Genomic DNA, 21,969 nt, shown 5'->3' with positions numbered 1-21,969 from the left:
ATTCGGAAAATGAGTCCTTGAGAAAAAACGACATAGGATTAGCAATAAACCAAAATGGCGACACACTTGCCATAAAATTAAAGTAACCTCTACACTTCCCCGCCTCCAGGGCGGGGCGCATAAGGCACGGCACAATTATTCGGTGTTCCCGTTATATAGTACTTTGACCCCGTTAGTGACCGTACATATCTTACTGCTAATGTTTGCTTCACATGCCTCTGTCGTGCAACGCAAATCGTTTACTGTTTAGCGCCGCACTCAGCAATATTCCAGCTATATGACGGCGGTCTGTAGATAATCGAATCTGGACCAGAGAATCCAGTGACTAATATCTTGAGCGTCGAACCACGCAATTGGAATACGATGATATGCATCAACCAAGTCAGCGAGCCTGACCACTCGATCCCGTTAGTAACCTCTTACAACAAGCATAGTCGCCATTTACAGCAAGCATGAGTTGCTGAAGACCTATTCTACCCCGGATCTTCACGGGCCTCTGTGCCTACAGAGTAGAAATATCCCCAAAGTATAGAAACGAATAAATTTTATTTCAAAATATTTATTTTGACAAATGAAATTACAGATTAACACCGACCAGCTACTACAACAGATGGAACTGTGTCAACAGCAGGTTTTGTTCAATAAATCATTGAATGTGTCCATATGAATGACAGAAAAAACATTTCCTTGTGGCTTGTTACAAACATTTCCAGTTCAGGGATAGGGTCATGAGTTTTTGGAATATATACATTAACACGGGAAATCTTTGGCTAGACTGATTACTATAGAAGTAGACCACAGCTGAGAGATTTGGGGAAATATCTAGTCATTATATAATAAGTTACTTCAATCAATATATCTGTATTTTAAACAATTAAGAAGAGAAAATGCCAGTTGTCAGTTATTTGAGTGATATTGTAGATTATCATTCAAAACTGGTTCCACTGGAGGCAAGCCTTGAGTTTTTCCACTTATATCAACGTGTGTTGATATATTTGATATCAAAAGACACGTGGGTAAGATTCTCTATATATACATCAATTTCAGGGTTCTTTATATCATTAGTATTTAAACCATAGGTTGAATGATTTCAGTGGTTTGAGCAAAGCATCCTTTAGAAACAAGATTCAAACATGTTTGATGAAAGTTTAGCCCCTGAAAAGATTTCAACCAATTACAATACTAGTATTGGTGTCCCCTATTTGTAACAACTTAGAGACCAACTATTTCATATTATCAAGGGGGCATAGGATTTCGTATGAGACCAGCTACCAAACCAGATATATATTTTTTTAGAACTATGTTTTCTTAAAGAAAAACACCTTGCAACAATGTAATTTTTGTGGCAGGCAATATCATTTTTTTCAACAGTCTGAAACATTTTTATTTTTTTTAAATATTCTGCGGCAAATCCCAGCCCCTAGAAATATCAAATGTTTGGTCCCCTATAAGTTGTGGTAGGTCGACAAATCAGGATCTTGATGAATACCAACATCTGTCCATCATCCTACACAGGGTTCACCAAACAGGAGCTAAAGTAATTTCAATCCTTTGATGTGTATGTATATAACTATTTCTTGTGATTTTTAGTGTGGGGAGAAACTCAAGTTCACATTTTAGAGCTAGCGCAGCACTCCCAGGCTGTAAGTATTCTACATGAACTGTATGTACATAATGGGATGAATGATGGCAAATGTGATGTCCCTGGTGCCGCAACTCTCCAGGATTCTTCCACACGACACTCATCCGGCGCACATTCACTGAAGCATCCATAAAATATACCCTCACACGCTTTCACAACTTCCTTTCATGTCAACATGCACACATTTTTGTACTTTTCCCCACCTCCCCAAAATAAAATTACAATCCCAAATGCATGACTTAATTAGTGGTAATATGTCTCGGATCGCCTCCTTCAATTTGATCTGGCTTCCAGAAAAAAACAAATGGTGCAGGCTCCTGCTTCCTATGGAAACCTTTTAGGGCCATTTGTTTTTTTGTTTTTTTCTTGAAATTTCAAGATACTAAGTAGACATTTCAAGATGTTATGTTGAAATTTCAAGATACTAAGTTGAAATATGAAGTTAGTATCTTGAAATTTCAAGATCATTATCTTAAAATTTCAACTTAATATCTTGAAATTTCAACTTAGCATATTTCAAGAAAACAAGAAAGAAACAAATGGCCCTAAATGGCTTCCATAGGAAGCAGGAGCTTGTGCCATCTTATTTTCTGGAAGCCCTGTATGCTTCTGTTTTTTGAAAGATCATTTGAACATCATATTCATGACTGCATTCATTCAATTGCATTTTTCCTTTACATGTCTGAGCATGCTTGGATTTTACAAATACCATGCCACCTGGCTGCAGTGGGGGAAAAGTATCACTCCTCATCAAAATGTAAACTCCTCCTTATGTCCATGTCGTTATCCTGCCTTTTTCTGTGTGTATGCTGGGACAGCGAACCTTTCCTTCACCAGGATTAACAACAAAGGATCAAATATGTTTGTATTTTAAGCTAAGTCCATATCAACTGATGCCACAAGCACCCACATGTGGCGGCCATCTTGTCCAGTAAATACACCTGTCCACACAACTGGTCGTCATGACTGGCTGACGTCCCTGGGGCGGTACATGATCCCCTTGCCCCTGAGTTCCCGCACGATGCCAGGGGGCAGTTTCCCCGTCACAGACACTGCATAGCAGCCTTTGGCAAACCGGGCTGAAATGGACACAGTCTGGTAAAGATCTTAGACTATGTTAAATCACAAAATAAGAAGAGATTTTCATCCACCGTAAGTATTTCTATATGTACTAAACAGGGCATTAAATCAAATAAAAAAAAGTAACTTGACATTTAATGAAACATACTACACAGCAAGTTTCCTTGGGCATTATGTTGTTAAACGCCACACTCAACGATATTCCAGCTAAATGACGACAGTCTGTAAATAATTAAGTCCGGACCATACAATTCAATGATTGATATCATGCGCATCGATCTATGGAATATACACATGAAAATCTGGTCTGGCATGTAAATATTTAGGCTTGTAGTCAGCACTTATAAAGATTACACACAGATTGGTCTAGAAATTCCTCAGGGTGCTTTTACTGCAACAAGGGAGCTTAATACAGTAACATAGGTTTGTTCTGATAGTACTTATTTGTTGTTTCACGCCATACTCAGCAATATTCCAGCTATATGACAGCAGTTCATGGTACTATCTAACAGACGGACTTAGTATTAGGATACCAGATAAAAAGGTAAATGGAGTCCAAGCAGGGCCAGATTAACATTTTCTACAAGTGTCCGAGACAGGTGTACTTACCAATCCTCTGCCACTTGGACACCCAGCTGTCCTCTGGGCTCATCATTGCTATCAACCTGCAACAAGTGAAGTGAGTTAGTATAATGCCACTTTGAATTATATAGCGATGTGCATGCACCTTTGTGTGTCTGTGCGTACATGGGCGTGTGGCTGCTTGTACTAATCCAGACTGATGCCGATGTATAGTGCTAGCCCACTGAGATACCATGCCACAGTTTAACATGAATACCCCACACAGACCCATATACTGACTCCGAGCCGACCAGTCCTTTTTTTAGACCCCAAATGCCGAGCAACAGACAGGGTAACAACAAGTACCATCTTTTAGCGCTTATTGGTATGACGCGACCGGGGATCGAACCCCCGACCTTCCGCTCTCCAAGCAGTAACTCTATCACGAGGCTATGGAGGCGGTCAGCTCTTAATGGTATTTCAGTAATTTCACTGACATCACATCCAGCAATGAACAATGATTTGTATTATGTAAAGCAAAGACACATTCAATTATTCATTAGCCTGGAAACGGTCTTGTGCCATTTGATACAAACACATAATGACTCCAGGTCAGGCCTCATAATTTACCAGAGCTCCAGATAACTTTTTGAGCAATTGAGCTTTTACCCTAAGGTTTCGATTTTAATTGTGTTATTACACTTTTCATCCATTCATCACTTTATTGGGTTTTTCCAAAATGAGTAAGCATTTTGAGATTAAAACAAAATGAAATAATGTTTCAGATGTATAAAACAGTTCATAAATATAGGCTTGACTTTGAAATTTGCTCGTAATTGTGTTTCGGAAAGTAGGTCCATTGTACGCATGCTGAAAAAGCTTCATTGGGTATTTACGCGTGCTGTTTTCAAACAATTGAGTTTTCCATTTAATGCATGCCTTTCTGTACGCAAGTTAATTGAAAGTAATTGGGTTTTAAATAGTTTTGGGGGGTATTTAATGCAAAAACGCAGCTTATCTATAGCTCTGATTTACGGTATTGACGATTTACTAAATATAGAATGGAAATTACCCAGAAGTAGTATTCTCCATAACTGTTGGAATCTCCTATAATTATTTTGAATCTGCTTTTGTCTCTTTACTATATTTAAAAGTAATTATGGGCATTAAAGGAGGTCAATACCCAAATTTTGGGCTGAAACAGGCATTTTTACAGCTATATGACAATGGCTGAGAGAATATACAGATAGAAATATCAGTTTATTTTAGAAATAAGAATTTTATAAAGTGCTAATTCTGAGAATGCTTGTTTCCCAACACTTTAGAATCCAAGATGAAACTGTGCACTCACCCGTCAAAGTTGGAGCTGGTGCACTCGTACACAGCATCCCTGTTGTTCTTCATGTGCAGATATTCTTCACAGTTGTCACACCCATCATATGCAAACTGGTCCAGAGTCTGCCAACACAAAGAGAAGAAATTGCACTTGATCTTGTTGAATATTCAATAATCCCACCTACTATACCCAGAATTACAATTACTGATACTGCGTGCAAAACAATAAACAGGAGCAGTCTGTGCTAAATGCTTTTGAATCTACCAGACAGAGCTTGGCTCTTGGCATATTTGTCAGTAGATTTTAGTGTTGTTATTGATTATCATAAGGTTAGCTTTCCTGAGTTGAAGGGTTGGTTGGTTTGTTGTTTATCATCCCAAACTGGCTCCAACAGGAGATATCGCTTGGATTAGATCAAGCAATATCTACACTGTAGATATCGCTGCAATGAAATTACATCACAATGCTTTGCAGACCATTGTCACTGGTTACCATGCTAATCACTAATGGCTCTGCTACTGAAGCTGTTAGCAGTACTCTTTACACTGAAGACACTGCTAATTACCGTCTACAAATTGAAAAAGTTGGAAGAATGATGTTGGATGATAAATAAAATCTCACCCGAGTGTCTTTTGATATCAAATATATCAACACTCATTGAATAAAGTGGCAAAAAATCCTCGGCAAGCCTCGGAATTTTTCCACTTTTATCAACTCGTGTTGATATATTTGTTATCAAAAGAAAATATTCCAGATATATGACGGCGGTCTGTAAATAATCGAGTCTGGACAAGACAATCCAGTGATTAATATCATGAGCATCGATCCACACAATTGGGATCGATGACATGCATCAACAAAGTCAGCGAGCCTGACCACCCGATCCCGTTAATCGCCTCTTACAACAAGCATAGAGTTGAAGGGATTCTTGCCGGCACACATTATACTGATATGTACAAGGGTACTTTGGAGTACACTAAAAAGAACCCACATAGTCTCACAACGACCACAGCCCACTTAAATGTACCCATACATGTTGCACAGTATAGAATTTCAGTGGGAAATAATTTTTATAAATACATTTTCTTTTTGAATCAAATGTCGTACAACACGATCGTGTGACACCGTCGTCTCCATATATATGGCCACCATCTGCCTTCTGTCATCTCAGCCTAACGCCAGCTAAATGTAGATCATTTTCTTTCAGTTTTGCAAGATCTATGGATTATGGACAGTCAATAAAAAGGAGTGTATAGCCAAAGTTAGGAACGGAACAAAAAATGTCGAAAAATGCCTCACAAAGAAGTAATTGCTGGGTACATTTAAGAGTACAGGGATAGTTTTGATACTCTGTGGGTACTTTAAGTATATTCAAAGAACCTGTGTACATGGCAGTATAACAGGGTAACAATTTAACACTAGCAAATTCCTGATGGCCAGTACAAATTTCCCAATTTCCTTTCTAACCTGTAGACGATGTTCTCACACGAAACTAATAGACCCAGGCTTCAAATAGAGGAAATATGGTATGTTTGATGTCAGATGTTTTTGGCGACGGATAACAGCAGGCTCGGTTAAAATAGGTAAAGTGATCAGTGATGTAGTATACATCAATCGCAGTATCTTATACCATGGACTAATATAACCGGTTATACAAGTCCGTGCTCATACCTAAATCAACCCATGCTTGCTGTAAAATGTGATGCTCATGATATTAATCACTGGATTACCTGTTCCAGACTTGATTACTTATAGATCGCCGTCATATAGCTGGAATATTGCTGAGTGTGGCGTAAAACAACAAACAAACAAATCATACCCAAATCAACCAATGTAAAAAAAAACCTAACTTGCATTATTTCAGTTGCTTTTGAGATGGGAAACACATCCTTATGTTAATAAAATGAGAAGATGTTTTGTTCACTTTGTGATGACAAAAATTTCCCGAAATCAAAATAAAACATTTTGCTTACGAACAAGACAAACAAGTAAGCCTAAGTATTATCATCTGATTATGATTATATGATTATTAGAAATGAGCACTGTTTACCATCAGCTGATCATAATTTTCATAGTATAACATTATACGCCGATCTGGGTATCAACAATACGCCGTTTGGGGTCTTCGACTTCCAATGACGTATTACCTGACTGTGGTTATCTCCGACCAGGGTCATATTTTCACGATTTTCAAAGGCTACCGAAAACCGGACAATGATAAAGAAACCGATATAGACTGATATGACCGATCTAATATGGATGTATTACCTTCACCAGAGCACACAGTAAACATGCCCTCAGGTTTCTTATGTCTTTAGGAACAGTTTCTAAAGACATGATGTTTAAACAGGTGAAATTTGTGTGCTATATGCCTATCAATAATGATCAAATTCGCTGGCTTTCAGAACAACTTCCGGTTTCCCAGTTCTTCGAAAAGTAGAAACAGCGAATTCAGTGGAACAAACGTGTCTCTTAAAATGCAATCTAATTAAAATCAGATCTTTGTACTCGCTACCCCTGAACAAATTAGCGGTAGCGAGAACTAAGATCTGTTTTTAATGAGATTTCTTAAAATGCGTTTGCACAAGCATTTTAACTTCAAAGACATGAGGCATTTTTCCAGAGATTTGTTCCTGAAGACAATTTTGTTTATATTTTTGTACACAAAATATTGTTACATGCTTTGAGACCAATGATGATCCGGGAATAGAGAATAGGTCTTCAGCAACCCAAGCTGGTGTAAAAGGCGACTAAGCTCCGAGGCGACTAGCGGGATCGGGTTGTCAAGGGAAAGCAGGCCCGTGCAGCAAGGGTGCCGACATGCAGATTGACAGTGTGTGGACGTTGGGTACACAGCGCTGCGTTGTATTTGGGTTGTGAAGGGAAAGCAGGCCCGTGCAGCAAGGGTGCCGACATGCAGATTGACAGTGTGTGGACGTTGGGTACACAGCGCTGCGTTGTATTTGGGTTGTGAAGGGAAAGCAGGCCCGTGCAGCAAGGGTGCTGACATGCAGGTTGACAGTGTGAGAACGTTGGGTATACAGCGTTGCGTGGTGTCGACAAGAGGTTAAGGTCATTAAACAGGACATGTGAAAATACACCTGACACTCGAGATGGCCAGGATCCTGGTCATGGCGACTGATCTCCATTGGGGACTGAGCTGTCAATTAATCCACCTGATCATGACCCACCGAGAGCCTATGGCAGAAGACATACAAGAAAGACCCAACTGGCTCCACCTAATAATATTGTTTTAAAATAATGTATGTTCTATGTATTATGTCTCTGTACATCCATTACATGTCGATGAAATAATCGTTTAGAAGCGGGACGTTTGTGAAAAATAGTTCTTACCTTTTGTCTATATATGCCGTATTTCGTCTTGTAGATGCGCCTAGTGTTTTATTTCGGACCTCATACAGACCACTGTTAAAGACTGTTTTCTCATCCGCCCCAGTGAGTGAATATGGTTTTACGCCGCTTTAAGCAATTTACCAGCAATGTTACGGCGGGGAATACCAGAAATGGTCTTCACACATGAACGCGGGCCTTCGGCGTGACGAGCGAACGCTTTAACCACAAGGTTACCCCACCGCCCCAGACGTACTCGTTTTGGCACAGAAAGTTAGGGACAGATCATTACATAGTTTAGAAATGACAAATGGAGACCATTCATTAGTTGTATTACTGTACCCGGCGTCTATTGGGGTCCTTTAGGTCTGTCGGAGAACCGGCGTCCTTGGAGACCATATGTCTTTGCGACTCGGCGTCCACTGGACACAGTTTGTGAAATGGTGTTTGACGTCTTTTGTTTTTGACGTACACTATATGAAGTGTGTATTTATAACTATGTGGATAATTCAAGATGCATTACTTTGGACCCGTGAAGATGGGTAGAATAGGTATTCAGCAACCCGTGCTTGTCGTAAGAGGCGACTAACGGGATCGGGTGGTCAGACTCGGTGACTTGGTTGAAGCATGTCATCGTATCCCAATTGCGTGAATGGATGCTCATGATATCAATCACTGAATTGTCTGGTCCAGATTCGATTATTTACAGACCGCCGTCATACAGCTGGAATATTGCTGAGGGTGGCGTAAAACAACCAACCAACCAAACTTATCTCAATGGCACGACTACTTATATAGATAAATATAACATTTGGTAATGTAATCAAGGCTGTTGACCCGAGCGAGGCAGTTCTGCTTCAGATATCACTAACAATGGCTAATGTATTTCCCTGTCTAGTATCAAACCCGATTAGATCTTATACCTACAGTGGAAATATGCCAGTATTAGTGCGTGACGACACTCCGCAGTCAACTCGGACAAAAAATGATATCTTTTCCAGTCAACAACTGTAACGACTATATATGGAGACGACAGTGTCACACGATCGTGTTGTACGACATTTGATTAAAAAAGAAAACGTATTTATAAAAAAAAAATCCCACTGAAATTCTATACTGTGCAACATGTATGGGATGAAAACTTGCAAATCACTGACGACTGTTGTTTTCTTTTTCACGTTTTCTTTTTTTTTCTAATCTTTGAGAATATTATTTGTGTACAGTGATTGGTAACTAAACCGCGTCGTCAATACTTCACATGTGTGTATGGGCCGTCTCTCCAGTACACGGAGCCTGTAGTATATACAGACCTGTGAAGTGTTGGTGATACAAAGCCTGACTCCAGCATATCCTAGCCGCATGATGTAGCTGTAATGTGTGGCATAAAAGAACATTCATTCACCCACACTGTTTCAAAGTTGTGGGAATTGGAACAATGCTAACAGCTGACTCACTTTAGTACTTTGTTGGGGTTTTCTGGTCTAAACTGGTTTTGAGCCCCTTGAACCGACACCTGTCTTTAGAACATTGATAAGATAGTGATTATGAACAAGAAATAGAACGCTTTATGTAATGGAGTGTACCTTCTGTTTGGACGTCACAGTCTGTGTGTCGGATGTTGAAGGGTGTGTCAGGTCTTGAAGTATGTGTCGTATGATGTAGTGTGTGTCAGGTGTTGTAGTGTGTGTCGGGTGTTGAAGGGTGTGTCGGGTGTTGAAGGGTGTGTCAGGTCTTGAAGTATGTGTCGTATGATGAAATGTGTGTCAGGTGTTGTAGTGTGTGTCGGGTGTTGAAGTGTGTGTCATGTGTTGAAGGGTGTGTCAGGTCTTGAAGTATGATGAAGTGTGTGCCAGGTCTTGAAGTGTGTATCGGATGTTGAAGGGTATGTCGTATGATGAAGTGTGTGTCGGATGATGAAGTGTGTGTCAGGTCTTGAAGGGTGTGTCGTATGATGAAGTGTGTGTCAGGTGATGAAGTGTGTGTCGGATGATGAAGTGTGTGTCAGGTGTTGTAGTGTGTGTCAGGTGTTGAAGGGTGTGTCGGATGATGAAGTGTGTGTCAGGTCTTGAAGGGTATGTCGTATGATGAAGTGTGTGTCAGGTGTTGTAGTGTGTGTCGTATGATGAAGTGTGTGACAGGTGTTGAAGTGTGTGTCGGTGTTGAAGGGTGTGTCAGGTCTTGAAGTATGATGAAGTGTGTGTCAGGTGTTGAAGTGTGTATCGGATGATGACGTGTGTTTCAGGTCTTAAGTGTGTGTCAGGTGTTGAAGTGTGTGTCGGATGATGACGTGTGTGTTGTATGATGAAGTGTGTGTCAGGACTTGAAGTGTGTGTCAGGTGTTGAAGTGTGTGTCATGTTTTGAAGTGTTTGTCGTATGATGAAGTGTGTGTCGGATAATGAAGTGTGTGTCAGGACTTGAAGTGTGTGTCTGATAATGAAGTGTGTGTCAGGACGAATCTCATATAATGATAATCGCCCCCGGTCTGTCAAGTCCCTACGATCCTGATTTAGCTGGCACGCCGTGATTGAACGTGATACCAACATTTCCGATGTGATTTGGCGTCCTCATCTGTATCGTCAGTGATGGGTGCGGTAACTGACACCCATAGAACTCTCTACAATAGACTAAAGTACACCAGGCAGGTCAAGGGTTAATCTTCCCTGCTCTAGAACAATACATTCACGCGACACAGGTCAAGACAACCTCGATAAGAATTGGAAATAATTTAAGATCGGATGATCTGACAGAATGATATGGTATTGTTTCATTCCAGTGTATTTACTTAGACTACACTTCTATAATTGGTATACGAAGCAGTGAAGAGCGTATGGCAAAACCGGGTAGTGTCTAGATTATAGATACTTCAGTTCAAACGAATATCGTAAACATTGATTCTTCGTATACAGTTTCGAAAGCTAACACTGTGGCTCACAAGTGTAGTATATGAAAAGGGGAACCACTTTCATATTTGAGGTTGGTTATTTAACTGACTAAAGTCAATATCGTCGCATTTAAAACATCCTCGACAACCCAGTGTATTTAATCTGTGGACTCCATTACGATAAATACCCTGGACCCACCCGAGAAGATCCGGGTTAGAATGGGTCTTCAGCAATCCGTTCTTGCTTGTCGTAAGAGGCGACTAACGGGATCGGGTGGTCAGACTCGCTGACTTTGTTGATGCCATGTCATCGTATCCCAATTGCTATAGCTGTAATATTGCTGGAGTGCGGCGTTAAACAACAAACAAACACACCATAGTTATACGTGCGATGCATCTTCGATTATGTAGGGTATTATAGTCGTAGAGTAATTTGATGCACCATAGTCGGCCTCAAAACGAATGTATGGTGGCTTATTTATGGGCGCAGGGTAGATTGATCCAAATAGAAAGGATGATACCCTTGAACATCGAAGATGCTTTTGCAACGCATGTTTAGCTAAAGTATCGAATGGGTCCAGGGTATTATTCGTAATAGAATGGATAATACCCCGGATAGTCGAAGATGCATTTACATAACACGTTTAAGTCTTTAGCTGACATGATGATTCGCAACAAATATATGTATAATATATATACGTTGCGTGTGTGAGAACGTGTGTACATGCAGTCCTGCGTATGTGAGTGAGTGCGTGTACATGCATTCCTGCGTACGTGAGTGAGTGCGTGTACATGCATTCCTGCGTACGTGAGTGAGTGCGTGTACATGCATTCCTGCGTATGTGAGTGAGTGCGTGTACATGCCTTCCTGGGTATGTGAGTGAGTGCGTGTACATGCATTCCTGCGTACGTGAGTGAGTGCGTGTACATGCATTCCTGCGTACGTGAGTGAGTGCGTGTACATGCATTCCTGCGTATGTGAGTGAGTGCGTGTACATGCCTTCCTGGGTATGTGAGTGAGTGCGTGTACATGCATTCCTGCGTACGTGAGTGAGTGTGTGTACATGCATTCCTGCGTACGTGAGTGAGTGCGTGTACATGCCTTCCTGGGTATGTGAGTGAGTGCGTGTACATGCATTCCTGCGTATGTGAGTGAGTGTGTGTACATGCATTCCTGCGTGTGTGAGTGAGTGCGTGTACATGCATTCCTGCGTATGTGAGTGGGTGCGTGTACATGCATTCCTGCGTATGTGAGTGGGTGCGTGTACATGCCTTCCTGCGTATGTGAGTGAGTGCGTGTACATGCATTCCTGCGTATGTGAGTGAGTGCGTGTACATGCATTCCTGCGTATGTGAGTGAGTGTGTGTACATGCATTCCTGCGTGTGTGAGTGAGTGCGTGTACATGCATTCCTGCGTATGTGAGTGGGTGTGTGTACATGCCTTCCTGGGTATGTGAGTGAGTGCGTGTACATGCATTCCTGCGTATGTGAGTGAGTGCGTGTACATGCAGTCCTGCGTACGTGAGTGAGTGCGTGTACATGCAGTCCTGCGTATGTGAGTGAGTGCGTGTACATGCAGTCCTGCGTACGTGAGTGAGTGCGTGTACATGCATTCGTGCGTGCAATTGTTGACAAGATGGCATCTTGATGTTTTCATTTCTACTTCTCGTTCGCTTCTTTGTGTGTTTCCTGGAATCATACATCACCTTAGCCTGCAGTTGTCCGGGTATTATTCCGCACATGTGTATCTGTTCCCAAATCCTTTTCCAAGCCCACACAACTATACTCGCAGTGTTTGAAATAAAATACATCGCCGGGCTTCCATCAGGACCCACAGACTTTAAAAGCTGCAGGGCCGGACTAATCTCCACATGCCCTGATTTTTAAAAAAATACATTGCTCCTCATTGTGACAAATAAATCGACACGTAAAATTACCGCTGGCCATGATGACCCATACAAACTTGAACTACGAGCCCTACACAAGATCTACCTGCCACGGGCGTACGGGCAGGCGCTCATGTCCAACACTGTATACTCGTAGCATTTTCTTCGTTTTGTTATGATAAAAAAAATTAATTAAAACGTAAGTTTGTTTCATGTGTTTCACGTGGGTCCCATATGTCTCATTGGTCGGTAGAGATAGCACACGTGACATATATATGCATAATGTTCGCGGTTCTTTAAACAAAATCCATGAGTTAGATAATAAGTAACCAATCAACGTATTATCGGTTAATCCTTTGAACAAAGTATGCTGTTTTTACATCGGCACTTCAAGCCCAGATACAGGTGTATTGCGTCTGCTTTAGTAAACCTACATACATATATATAAATTATGTTTAGCATTCAAGACTTGTTTTTGCAGTTAACAGATGGTCTTCCAATTTAAGTAAATCATGGTACAGTAAAGTTTTATCTCTCGTTTCATCTTTGGAGTTGCCTGTTTCTAATATTTATGACATTTCGCCATGTGAATTTGATCTTTCAAAACAGGGTTTGATCTATGCTGATTATATTAACTGGTTTACCCAATTATGGGATGACAAAGGAAACGTTAATGGAAATAAACTACGAACATATCGCTTGTTTAAAAATAGTTTACAACTATGTCAACTCTCCTCTTGATAGAAGCGAGAGAAGTATACTAAGTAAATTCCGCTGTGGAACACTCCCGCTGCAGGTGGAACTGGGTAGGTTTTCACGTCCAGTTATCCCCCTGGGGAGAGAATATGTAAGTTGTAATTCTGTCGAAGATGAACTTCATTTTCTTATGTTTTGTCAACTTTATATATGCTGATATGTGTTACGACCTGCCACGAGCATATTACATAACATGTAATACATTCACCACATCAGACTAGGTTTATAACCCAATCTTAGATTGAATAAGTACCCCACACACGAGAAATGCAAAATGCGAACTGTGATCACTATATATATATCCTTGACACCATCCGAGGCAGGGGTAAACGTTAGTGAGTTATTTTGCATATAGTCTTTGTTCGGTAATCGCTGTGGTTCTACCACTAATTCTACCTGTAACAAAGACGACAAATACACAAGTGTAGGGTTTTAACATGAAACATGGATGACAAGAAGGGGGTATTAAGTGTTGTATTTCGCGAACACCTAATGTCATCACTATTTGATATGGTTCATAAACACATGCTCACCATATATAGTCGTACAATCGACTCTGTTATTTGCTTATGAATATGGAAAGGGTTTTGTCACTTTTATTTATATACAATTTGCCTAAAAATAAGGGTCGTTGCTGTATATGAACTCAATTATAGCTTCATTGTTGCAAAAATAATACATACACGTATTTTTGTTGCATACAAATCTACATAATTGTGCATACACATTTACACACGCAGGCGAATTTTGCAAGGTTAGTTCGCATAATCCAAACAAATGCGAGGATTTAAGGGGATTCCGATCGAAGCGGTCCTAAGCCCAGTTTGTTGGGACGCAGACGCTGATTGCATCTGGTGATTACGCGGGCGAAGAGTTGGAGTACGTGTTGTTGCCCTTTAAGCCCTTTTGAATTTCTTAATGACTTTAACTCAATCTGACGGGGAAATAATTGTAAAATGACTGACATATTTTAGCCTTAGTGGTAATTTCAGTAATTTTACACATTGACTGTAACTTTTGTTTTATTTTATTCTATTTCTGCTGTAACATATTACTTGTTATAATGTGAACATAAGTCTTTGATATTGTTGAATATGACAATAAACCCAACTCTTTCATGCTAGTAGGAACAGCTAGGGAGCTCGGGGATACCTTTTTGTATTGCACGAGAGCTATATGCTTCCAATCCAGTACATAAATATTATTTGCTTAATTATACCCTTTATTACATGGATATGTTCCAGACGAGAAAGCACAGATTTCCATGAACGGGCTCACGATAATCAATTAGTACACATGCAAAAAGAGTACCCTCTGAGCCAAAGCCATATGTAAGAAAACCAGAATTTGCATTTTAATTGAGTAAATAATCGCGTGTTTCGTCAAACTTATTTTGACAAATGTTTATTGAATTGTTTTACATATTACTTCTTTTTAATCTCGATTTTCTTGTCTCGCATGGAATATATATTTTTAATTGTTAAAGAGAGACAAGATACCGTGCCTTAATACATTGCATATGATTAACAGTATTGTTGACTACAATTCGTAAATACGTTTTCCGTTTTAGTTTTCCTACATACCAGCTTTATATACATAGCGTATTAATATAGAATTCCCGTGGTTTTCTAAATATTCTCTAATCTACATGTATATTTCACATGACAGCAATATTCTTCATTTAAAGCTTGTTATTTTAAGAGATCGCACTTAAACAGACAACGTGTAACATAAACACGATATTGGTAGGGAACTACTTTTCTTCTCATACCGGAAAGCGTATTGGACTATATATCAGTGTGTTGTTGGGCAGCAGCTCAGGTGTGTCGCGAGCTGTCAGTAAAGGACTGAAAGAGGGTACCTGTGTAGGCTACAGTGTAGTGTGTGCATTTTACTATAAGCTGACTATAGGAAAATTCGGTTTGGATTGTAGTGATAGTGAGTTGTTGCATGTGTAGCTGATTGAATATCTTGCAAGGTGGACTGATGGAACGTGGGCTGCAGAACAAAAAGATGAGGAGGCTGAGAAAATGTCAAGTGATGCACTGTACGATTAATATCTGAGATGAGGAATATATTGAGAGCCAGTAACGTGACAGTGATTTAATAATGATTCTGGAAAACAACATTTTTTCTTCAAACAGAAAAAATTACCTGTTCTGTAGTTTGTTATTTGATAGGTAGTAATTAGTTAAAGTTTTGTGGCAACAGTGAATTGTTGACATCATCTTTGACAGGATACATTGATTATAAATGTATGTTATTTTGGAATGTATATTGACAAACAATGAAACTATCAGCAATTTGTATTGTGAAATCAAATAAGTGATGATAACAGTACTTAGAAATATATAAAAATGTAATATACATTGAAAAAGATGTTGGCCCTGGAATTGAAAGCGTAATTATGGTCAGAAAGTAAGGTTAGAAACGTGAAAGCACTTTTCAACAATGGGGTTCTGTGGAAGCAAAGAAGATGCAATGAGCGTCAAAAACGGTGTTCTTCTGAACACCTGCTTTGTGGATGTTCTGAACATGATTCCGCATGCTCTTCTTGCTCTCATCTGCATCTTCATCCTCACGGTGTGGAACCATTCAGTGATGGGAAAGATCAAAGTGAAAACATGGGTCCACTTCCAAGGGCACAATCTTCGATGGATTGCAACACTCTCTCTCCTCATCATCAACATCGTACAGATTGCAGAGGGAGTCATTTCCGACTCCAATGATCCTGATACAGTGAACTACCATACATTCATCCCTCAGTGCGTTGTGACGGTGGGAACCATCGTCAGCATCACCTACTACCACAATGTGGAAATGTGGAATTCACCGAAGTTTCTGTTGGTGTTGATGGTGTACTGGCCAAGTGCAATCACTCTCAAAGTTTTGAAAGCATTTTCACTTTACAAAAACAACCTGACATTAGATTATCTAAAACCCTGGTTGCTGTGGATGGCTATTGCAGCATATCTTGTCATCTTTATGGTGGAGTTGAACTTGCTGCGAGTGCAGGTATGCTTTTTAGTTTCCTTTTTGTTCAAATGTGAAATTATTATTTTAGTTAATATTTTTGTACCTACACTTATTTTGCTTATGGTATGCTAACTTAATCAACCATTCTTTTAGTGTTCAACATGCATACATGTTGCTGAATGGTTGGTTGTTTGGTTGGTTTGTTGTTTTACGCCGCACTCAGCAATATTCCAGCTATATGACGGCGGTCTGTAAATAATCGAGTCTGGACCAGACAATCCAGTGATTGATATCATGAGCATCGATCAAATTGGGATCGATGATATGCTTCAACCAAGTCAGCGAACCTGACCACCCGATCCAGTTAGTCACCTCTTACGATGTTGCTGAATGAGTGAAATAGTCTTGAACGTGATTTTAAACATCATTATATCTTTGTCATGTTGGAAGTTCTTTTTTCATTTTAGGTCACACATTTTATTGAAACATTTTGTTTCACAGGCCCGCAACCCTACTGAAAAGTGTCCGATCCAGAAAAAAAATTAATCATAAAATATTTTTATTATGTCTCCTGCTCGTAATAGGGACCCTCTTATACAATGTAAAATGTTATTTATCATCCAAAACTGGCTCCCACAGGCGATAACGCTTGGGTGGGATCAAGCGATATCTACACTGTAGATAGAGCTGCAATGAAATTACATCACAATGCTTTGCAGACCATTGTGACATCATTGGTTACCATGACGTCACAATCAAATGACATCACTAATGGCTCTGCTACTGAAGCTGTAAGCAGTACTTTTCACACATAAGACACTGCTTATTACTGTCTACAAACTGAAAAAGTTGGAAGAATGATGTTGGATGATAAATATTATCTTTCCCTCGTGTCTTTTGATACATGTATCACATATATCAACACTCATTGATAAGAGTGGAAAAAATCCTTGGCAAGCCTTATGTTGATATATGTGATATTAAAAGACACTTGTGTGAAATTCTTTACATATAAATTCCATGTTTACACCACTATCACATAATATCAGTGATTTAAGAGGCCACCTGCAGTTTTTACTCCACAGCAGAAGGACTTTGATATCAATAAATAAATAATAGGCATAGCTATTTAATATTTATTCAACCAACCTTTGTGGACATGGTGGAAAAGCTGGAATGAATCTGTGGAAAATGAAATAAAAGAAAGTGTGGCCTTATATTTTTTTGAATGTTTAACACAGATGGCTTGTTTAACATGTTTAGAACTGATGTTTAAATTAAATTTTAATGATTAATGAAAAAGTGCCTGTTCCTGGTATATTTTGTCCAATTGATCTTCTTTTGCAAGTCCCAATGTTTGATGGATTTGAAACAAATACATATATAACACTCAAAATGCTAACATCTTAAATAACACACTATGACATTTAGAAATGTAACAAATGTTATATAAGTGGAAGCCTTTCTTGAAGGCCATGGCCCATGTTGAATATGAAGTCAGGGCTTCATTTAAGGAACTTGATTTAACCTGCACCAGGTGCATGTTGACGTGAAGACATAGTTGCTCCAGACTAAACCAGGTTGCACCCTGGTCCCATAAATTTATCAAAGTTGAAACTCAGATGCATTAACTAGTCTATATAATTAAATCACAGATCTCTGATAACTGTAACATTATATTTATGTCTACACATGCACCAAGTGCATGTCAAAGTATTTGCAATTTGTCTCACCAACTTGTGTCTATCTTTGAACAATACCTCAAAGTTTAATTTACCATACTACATCATCCATCCCCGTGTTATGGGTAATTTGACATGCTTTTTGGGGCATGACATCATAAAATGGTGGGTACTTGAAGATTATCTGCACTTGTCTCAACATTGATAAATTTATAGGACCAGGGTGCAACCTGGTTTCCATGTCAACTTTCACATAGTGCAAGTTAAATCAAGTACCTTAAATCGAGCCCTGGCAACATCTCACATAACTCTCAACCCATCGGCAATAAACAGGGATCCATCCATTTCTCCATTTGAAGAAGAAAATGTGTTAATTGCTCTTCAGTTTCCCAAGGAAATGAATCATGCAAATAGCAAAGGTCGTCATAATGAGCTGTTGATCTTGTTGTCCTGAAACTTATCATTATTGGGATGAAACAAGAAGAGGTCGGCTCAGAGTGGTGTATCTACGTCAAACTGTAGCCTGGTATCGCAGTGGGCCAGTACTTGAGTACTTTTCAATAGGCTGAAGTCCAGACTAGTGCAAGCAGCCACACACACGTCACATAGCCAATCAAAGGCAGTAAAACTGTTTAGTGACACTTTATCAGTAAGGCTTAAAAAATTAAAGAATTGGTTCTCAGGCAATGGCTTTTGAAAATATAGTGTGGTCGGGCGATGTTTTTTTCTTTTTTTGCTTGTGCAAGCCAGTATGTAGCCAAATAAACAGTTGTGTACCATCAACCTGGGACAGGGCCTCCCTACATAAACAAGCATACAAACTCATATTGCCGCCATGACTATAAGCAGTGTGCATGTAAAGGGAAGTAATTGCATGCTATATTGGAGCGCATTGTTTTTAAGTATTTTAAAAATGGAAATATAAACAAAACATGTGGCAGACTTTGTGATGATGCAGGTGGTGTCTGAGAACCAAGACTAGTTTATTTTTTAGCCTAAAACAGAAGATGTAGACATGTTTTTCATATAGCAGTGAAACATGGAATATTTTCCATCTACGAAACTGTCTTGTGAAAATACTGAAAATGCTGAAAGTATTGAAGAGAAACTAACTGAATCTTTAAATATTCTCTTTGGTTGTAATACTAATGATACACTGTATAGATATCACAAGTAGGGATGTCATAGGATATCATGATATTGATGTTCTGATGAACTCTTAATATCGATACTGTGCGGGTTAAGCTCAATATCTATACTGTGCGGATAAGCTCTTAATATCGATACTGTATGGATAAGCTCTTAATATCAATACCGTACGGATAAGCTCTTAATATCTATGCTGTACTGATAACCTCAATACTCTGCGGATAAGGTCTTTATATCAATACTGTACCGATAAGCTCTTAATATCGATACTGTACAGATAAGCGCTTAGTATCGATACTGTATGGATAAGCTCTTAATATCGATACTGTATGGATAAGCTCTTAATATCAATACCGTACGGATAAGCTCTTAATATCTATGCTGTACTGATAACCTCAATACTCTGCGGATAAGGTCTTTATATCAATACTGTACCGATAAGCTCTTAATATCAATACTGTACGGATAAGCTCTTAATATCTATGCTGTACTGATAACCTCTTGATATCAATACTCTGCGGATAAGGTCTTTATATCATAATACTGTACCGATAAGCTCTTAATATCGATACTGTACAGATAAGGCGCTTAGTATCGATACTGTACAGATAAGCTCTTAATATCGATACTGTACCGATAAGCTCTTAATATCAATTCCGTACGGGTAAGCTCTTAATATCGATACTGTACTGATCATGCTCATAAGCTCTTAATATCGATATTCTATGGATAAGCTCTTAATATCGATACTCTACAGATAAGCTCTTAATGTTGATACCTTATCAGAACAAAGTTATGAACATTGATACTAAATTAATAATGCACTGCCATAGGATTGTTTATGTTTATTAAAATTGCCATGGTTAACAATATGGTTATGATGGACGATAAGAGACATAAAATTCAATTGAGACCATTTAACCTTTAGCCTGCTGAATTGTTTTCAGACTTCTTGGCCCTGCCTGCTGGATTAATTTTAGCATAAGGCGATGTAAAGAGGGTGGGTGATTTCAAACAGCTGGTGCTTCATTATACAAGGGCCAATTGAAGAAATATTTTGCACATTTATTCCTGACAGAAAAATACACATTACTATGTAAAAAAATCCCGATGTTTTCAATCATACCAAGGTTAAGACCAAAACGAACACAAAATTTGTAAATTTTCGTAATCTCGCCTGAATTACGATATTGAAGGTGGTTTACGTTTCATGTAAGGAACCTTTCTAAATCGTTCAATTTGTGCAAATTGATTTCAATAATCAGATCACCGATATCTTAATTTTAACTGAGTATAAATTTCGATGTTTTTTATTGGTAAGTAACAGCGCGGTGGTAAATTATGAACCATTTTTGTAAATTTATTATCAAAACGTTAAACAGAAAAAAACTAAATTTTCGAGGTCACCATGTCAGTTGCAGAAATACGAACATTCGAGTTAATCTAACATGTCACGTTATCAAATTTGCAGGAAACAATAAATGACTCATGAATATTCACCAATCCTTATTTCAAGTGTTTTGGGTGAATATTTTCGATATACGAAAATACAAGTACCGTGTCATGATGCTAGCAGACGTTCGAACATCAAACATGGCGCGCTTCGCCCGACCTCGGCGTAACTTATTGCTATTTTAATATCAACAAAGTTTACACTGTCTTCATGTTTATAACTTGGCGAAAGTTGACGATCTTCTCAATCGAATATTGTTTCATTTGTCATTTTCCGTTTAATATGACGAGAGAAAAATGAAAATAAAGATCGTAAATTCTGACAGCAATATTTCAGTTTGCGCAAAGGTCACCGGATGTGATGTCACTGACAGGGGTAGTCAGCTGATAATCTTTCGAAACAAAACAATTACAGTCAATTTTGAAATATTTCGCCTGTATTATAAAGAATAAACACAAATCACTACATACTATTAGTAATCACCACTAACATGAAATTACAAAGTGATTTTCACGATAGAATTGACGTATTTTTTAATCCGTTGGACCTTGCATGCTCCCGTGACCCGGAAACACGCCACATGCAAGTTTCTCGGTATCTTTTATTTGAACTTTTGTTGATACACCATTCCATGTTACGTTGAATATAAAGTGATATGATTCATGTATCTGCGATGTACATGCTGATGACTTTGTTTTCACTATAATAAGTATGTGTTTGAAGCAATAAGTCCATAGAAATCGTCAGCCAAGTTCATAATTAGCAGTAAATTGATAAATTACAGGTTTGGATATTTGTCTGTACACATAGAGAATGATTGATAAACCTTTTTTACATTTTTTAATTTTTTTATTAATATTTTTATTTCAATTCAGTAGACATAAATGTAACATTGGTACATGAGGTATATACGTGTAGCAATTCATAGAATCTTAAAACATGATCAGATATGGGTAAGTACATATAGTGATTGACTGAAAAATTATATTAAGCATGTTAAGTAGGGTGATAATTCCTTCCATTTTCTGTCAAATTTATTAATGCTACTATTTTCATAGCGATATTTTTTTCTATTTTACATACATCTTTCAATATTTTTATGAAGAAAGGAAAGCATAATGGAGTTTTCTTAATGCTTGACTGGTGAATGTTTTTCTTTTCAAGAAGAATTATATGTTTGAAAAGATAGTTGTTTTTGTTGTAGTAAAATAACT

At 38.7% G+C, this 21,969-nt stretch overlaps 2 protein-coding genes across 2 annotated transcripts in view; one reads left to right on the top strand and one right to left on the bottom strand.

Moving 5' to 3' along the window:
- Window positions 1–584: 584 nt before the first annotated feature.
- LOC139455735 (transcription elongation factor SPT4-like) lies at window positions 585–7,038 on the bottom strand. The gene is made up of 4 exons (XM_071237286.1): window positions 6,888–7,038; window positions 4,635–4,741; window positions 3,332–3,387; window positions 585–2,721 (listed from the first exon to the last, which is right to left on the bottom strand). The coding sequence occupies exons 1-4, from the start codon at window positions 6,954–6,956 to the stop codon at window positions 2,603–2,605; spliced, it is 351 nt and encodes a 116-aa protein (XP_071093387.1). The 5' UTR covers window positions 6,957–7,038; the 3' UTR covers window positions 585–2,602.
- An 8,347-nt stretch (window positions 7,039–15,385) lies between these two features.
- LOC139456465 (ATP-binding cassette sub-family C member 9-like) overlaps window positions 15,386–21,969 on the top strand; it is an 80,306-nt gene continuing 73,722 nt past the window's right edge. Inside the window, exon 1 of the mRNA XM_071238197.1 lies at window positions 15,386–16,510. Within this exon, the coding sequence (XP_071094298.1) occupies window positions 15,947–16,510 (564 nt within the window). The 5' untranslated portion in view covers window positions 15,386–15,946. The remainder of the gene's footprint in view (window positions 16,511–21,969) is intronic.

The sequence above is a fragment of the Haliotis cracherodii genome, unplaced genomic scaffold, assembly GCF_022045235.1.
Source record: "Haliotis cracherodii isolate W230 unplaced genomic scaffold, xgHalCrac1.p SCAF_11, whole genome shotgun sequence".
In the NCBI taxonomy this organism is placed as follows: domain Eukaryota; kingdom Metazoa; phylum Mollusca; class Gastropoda; order Lepetellida; family Haliotidae; genus Haliotis; species Haliotis cracherodii.
This window is presented reverse-complemented; position numbering and strand designations above follow the sequence as displayed.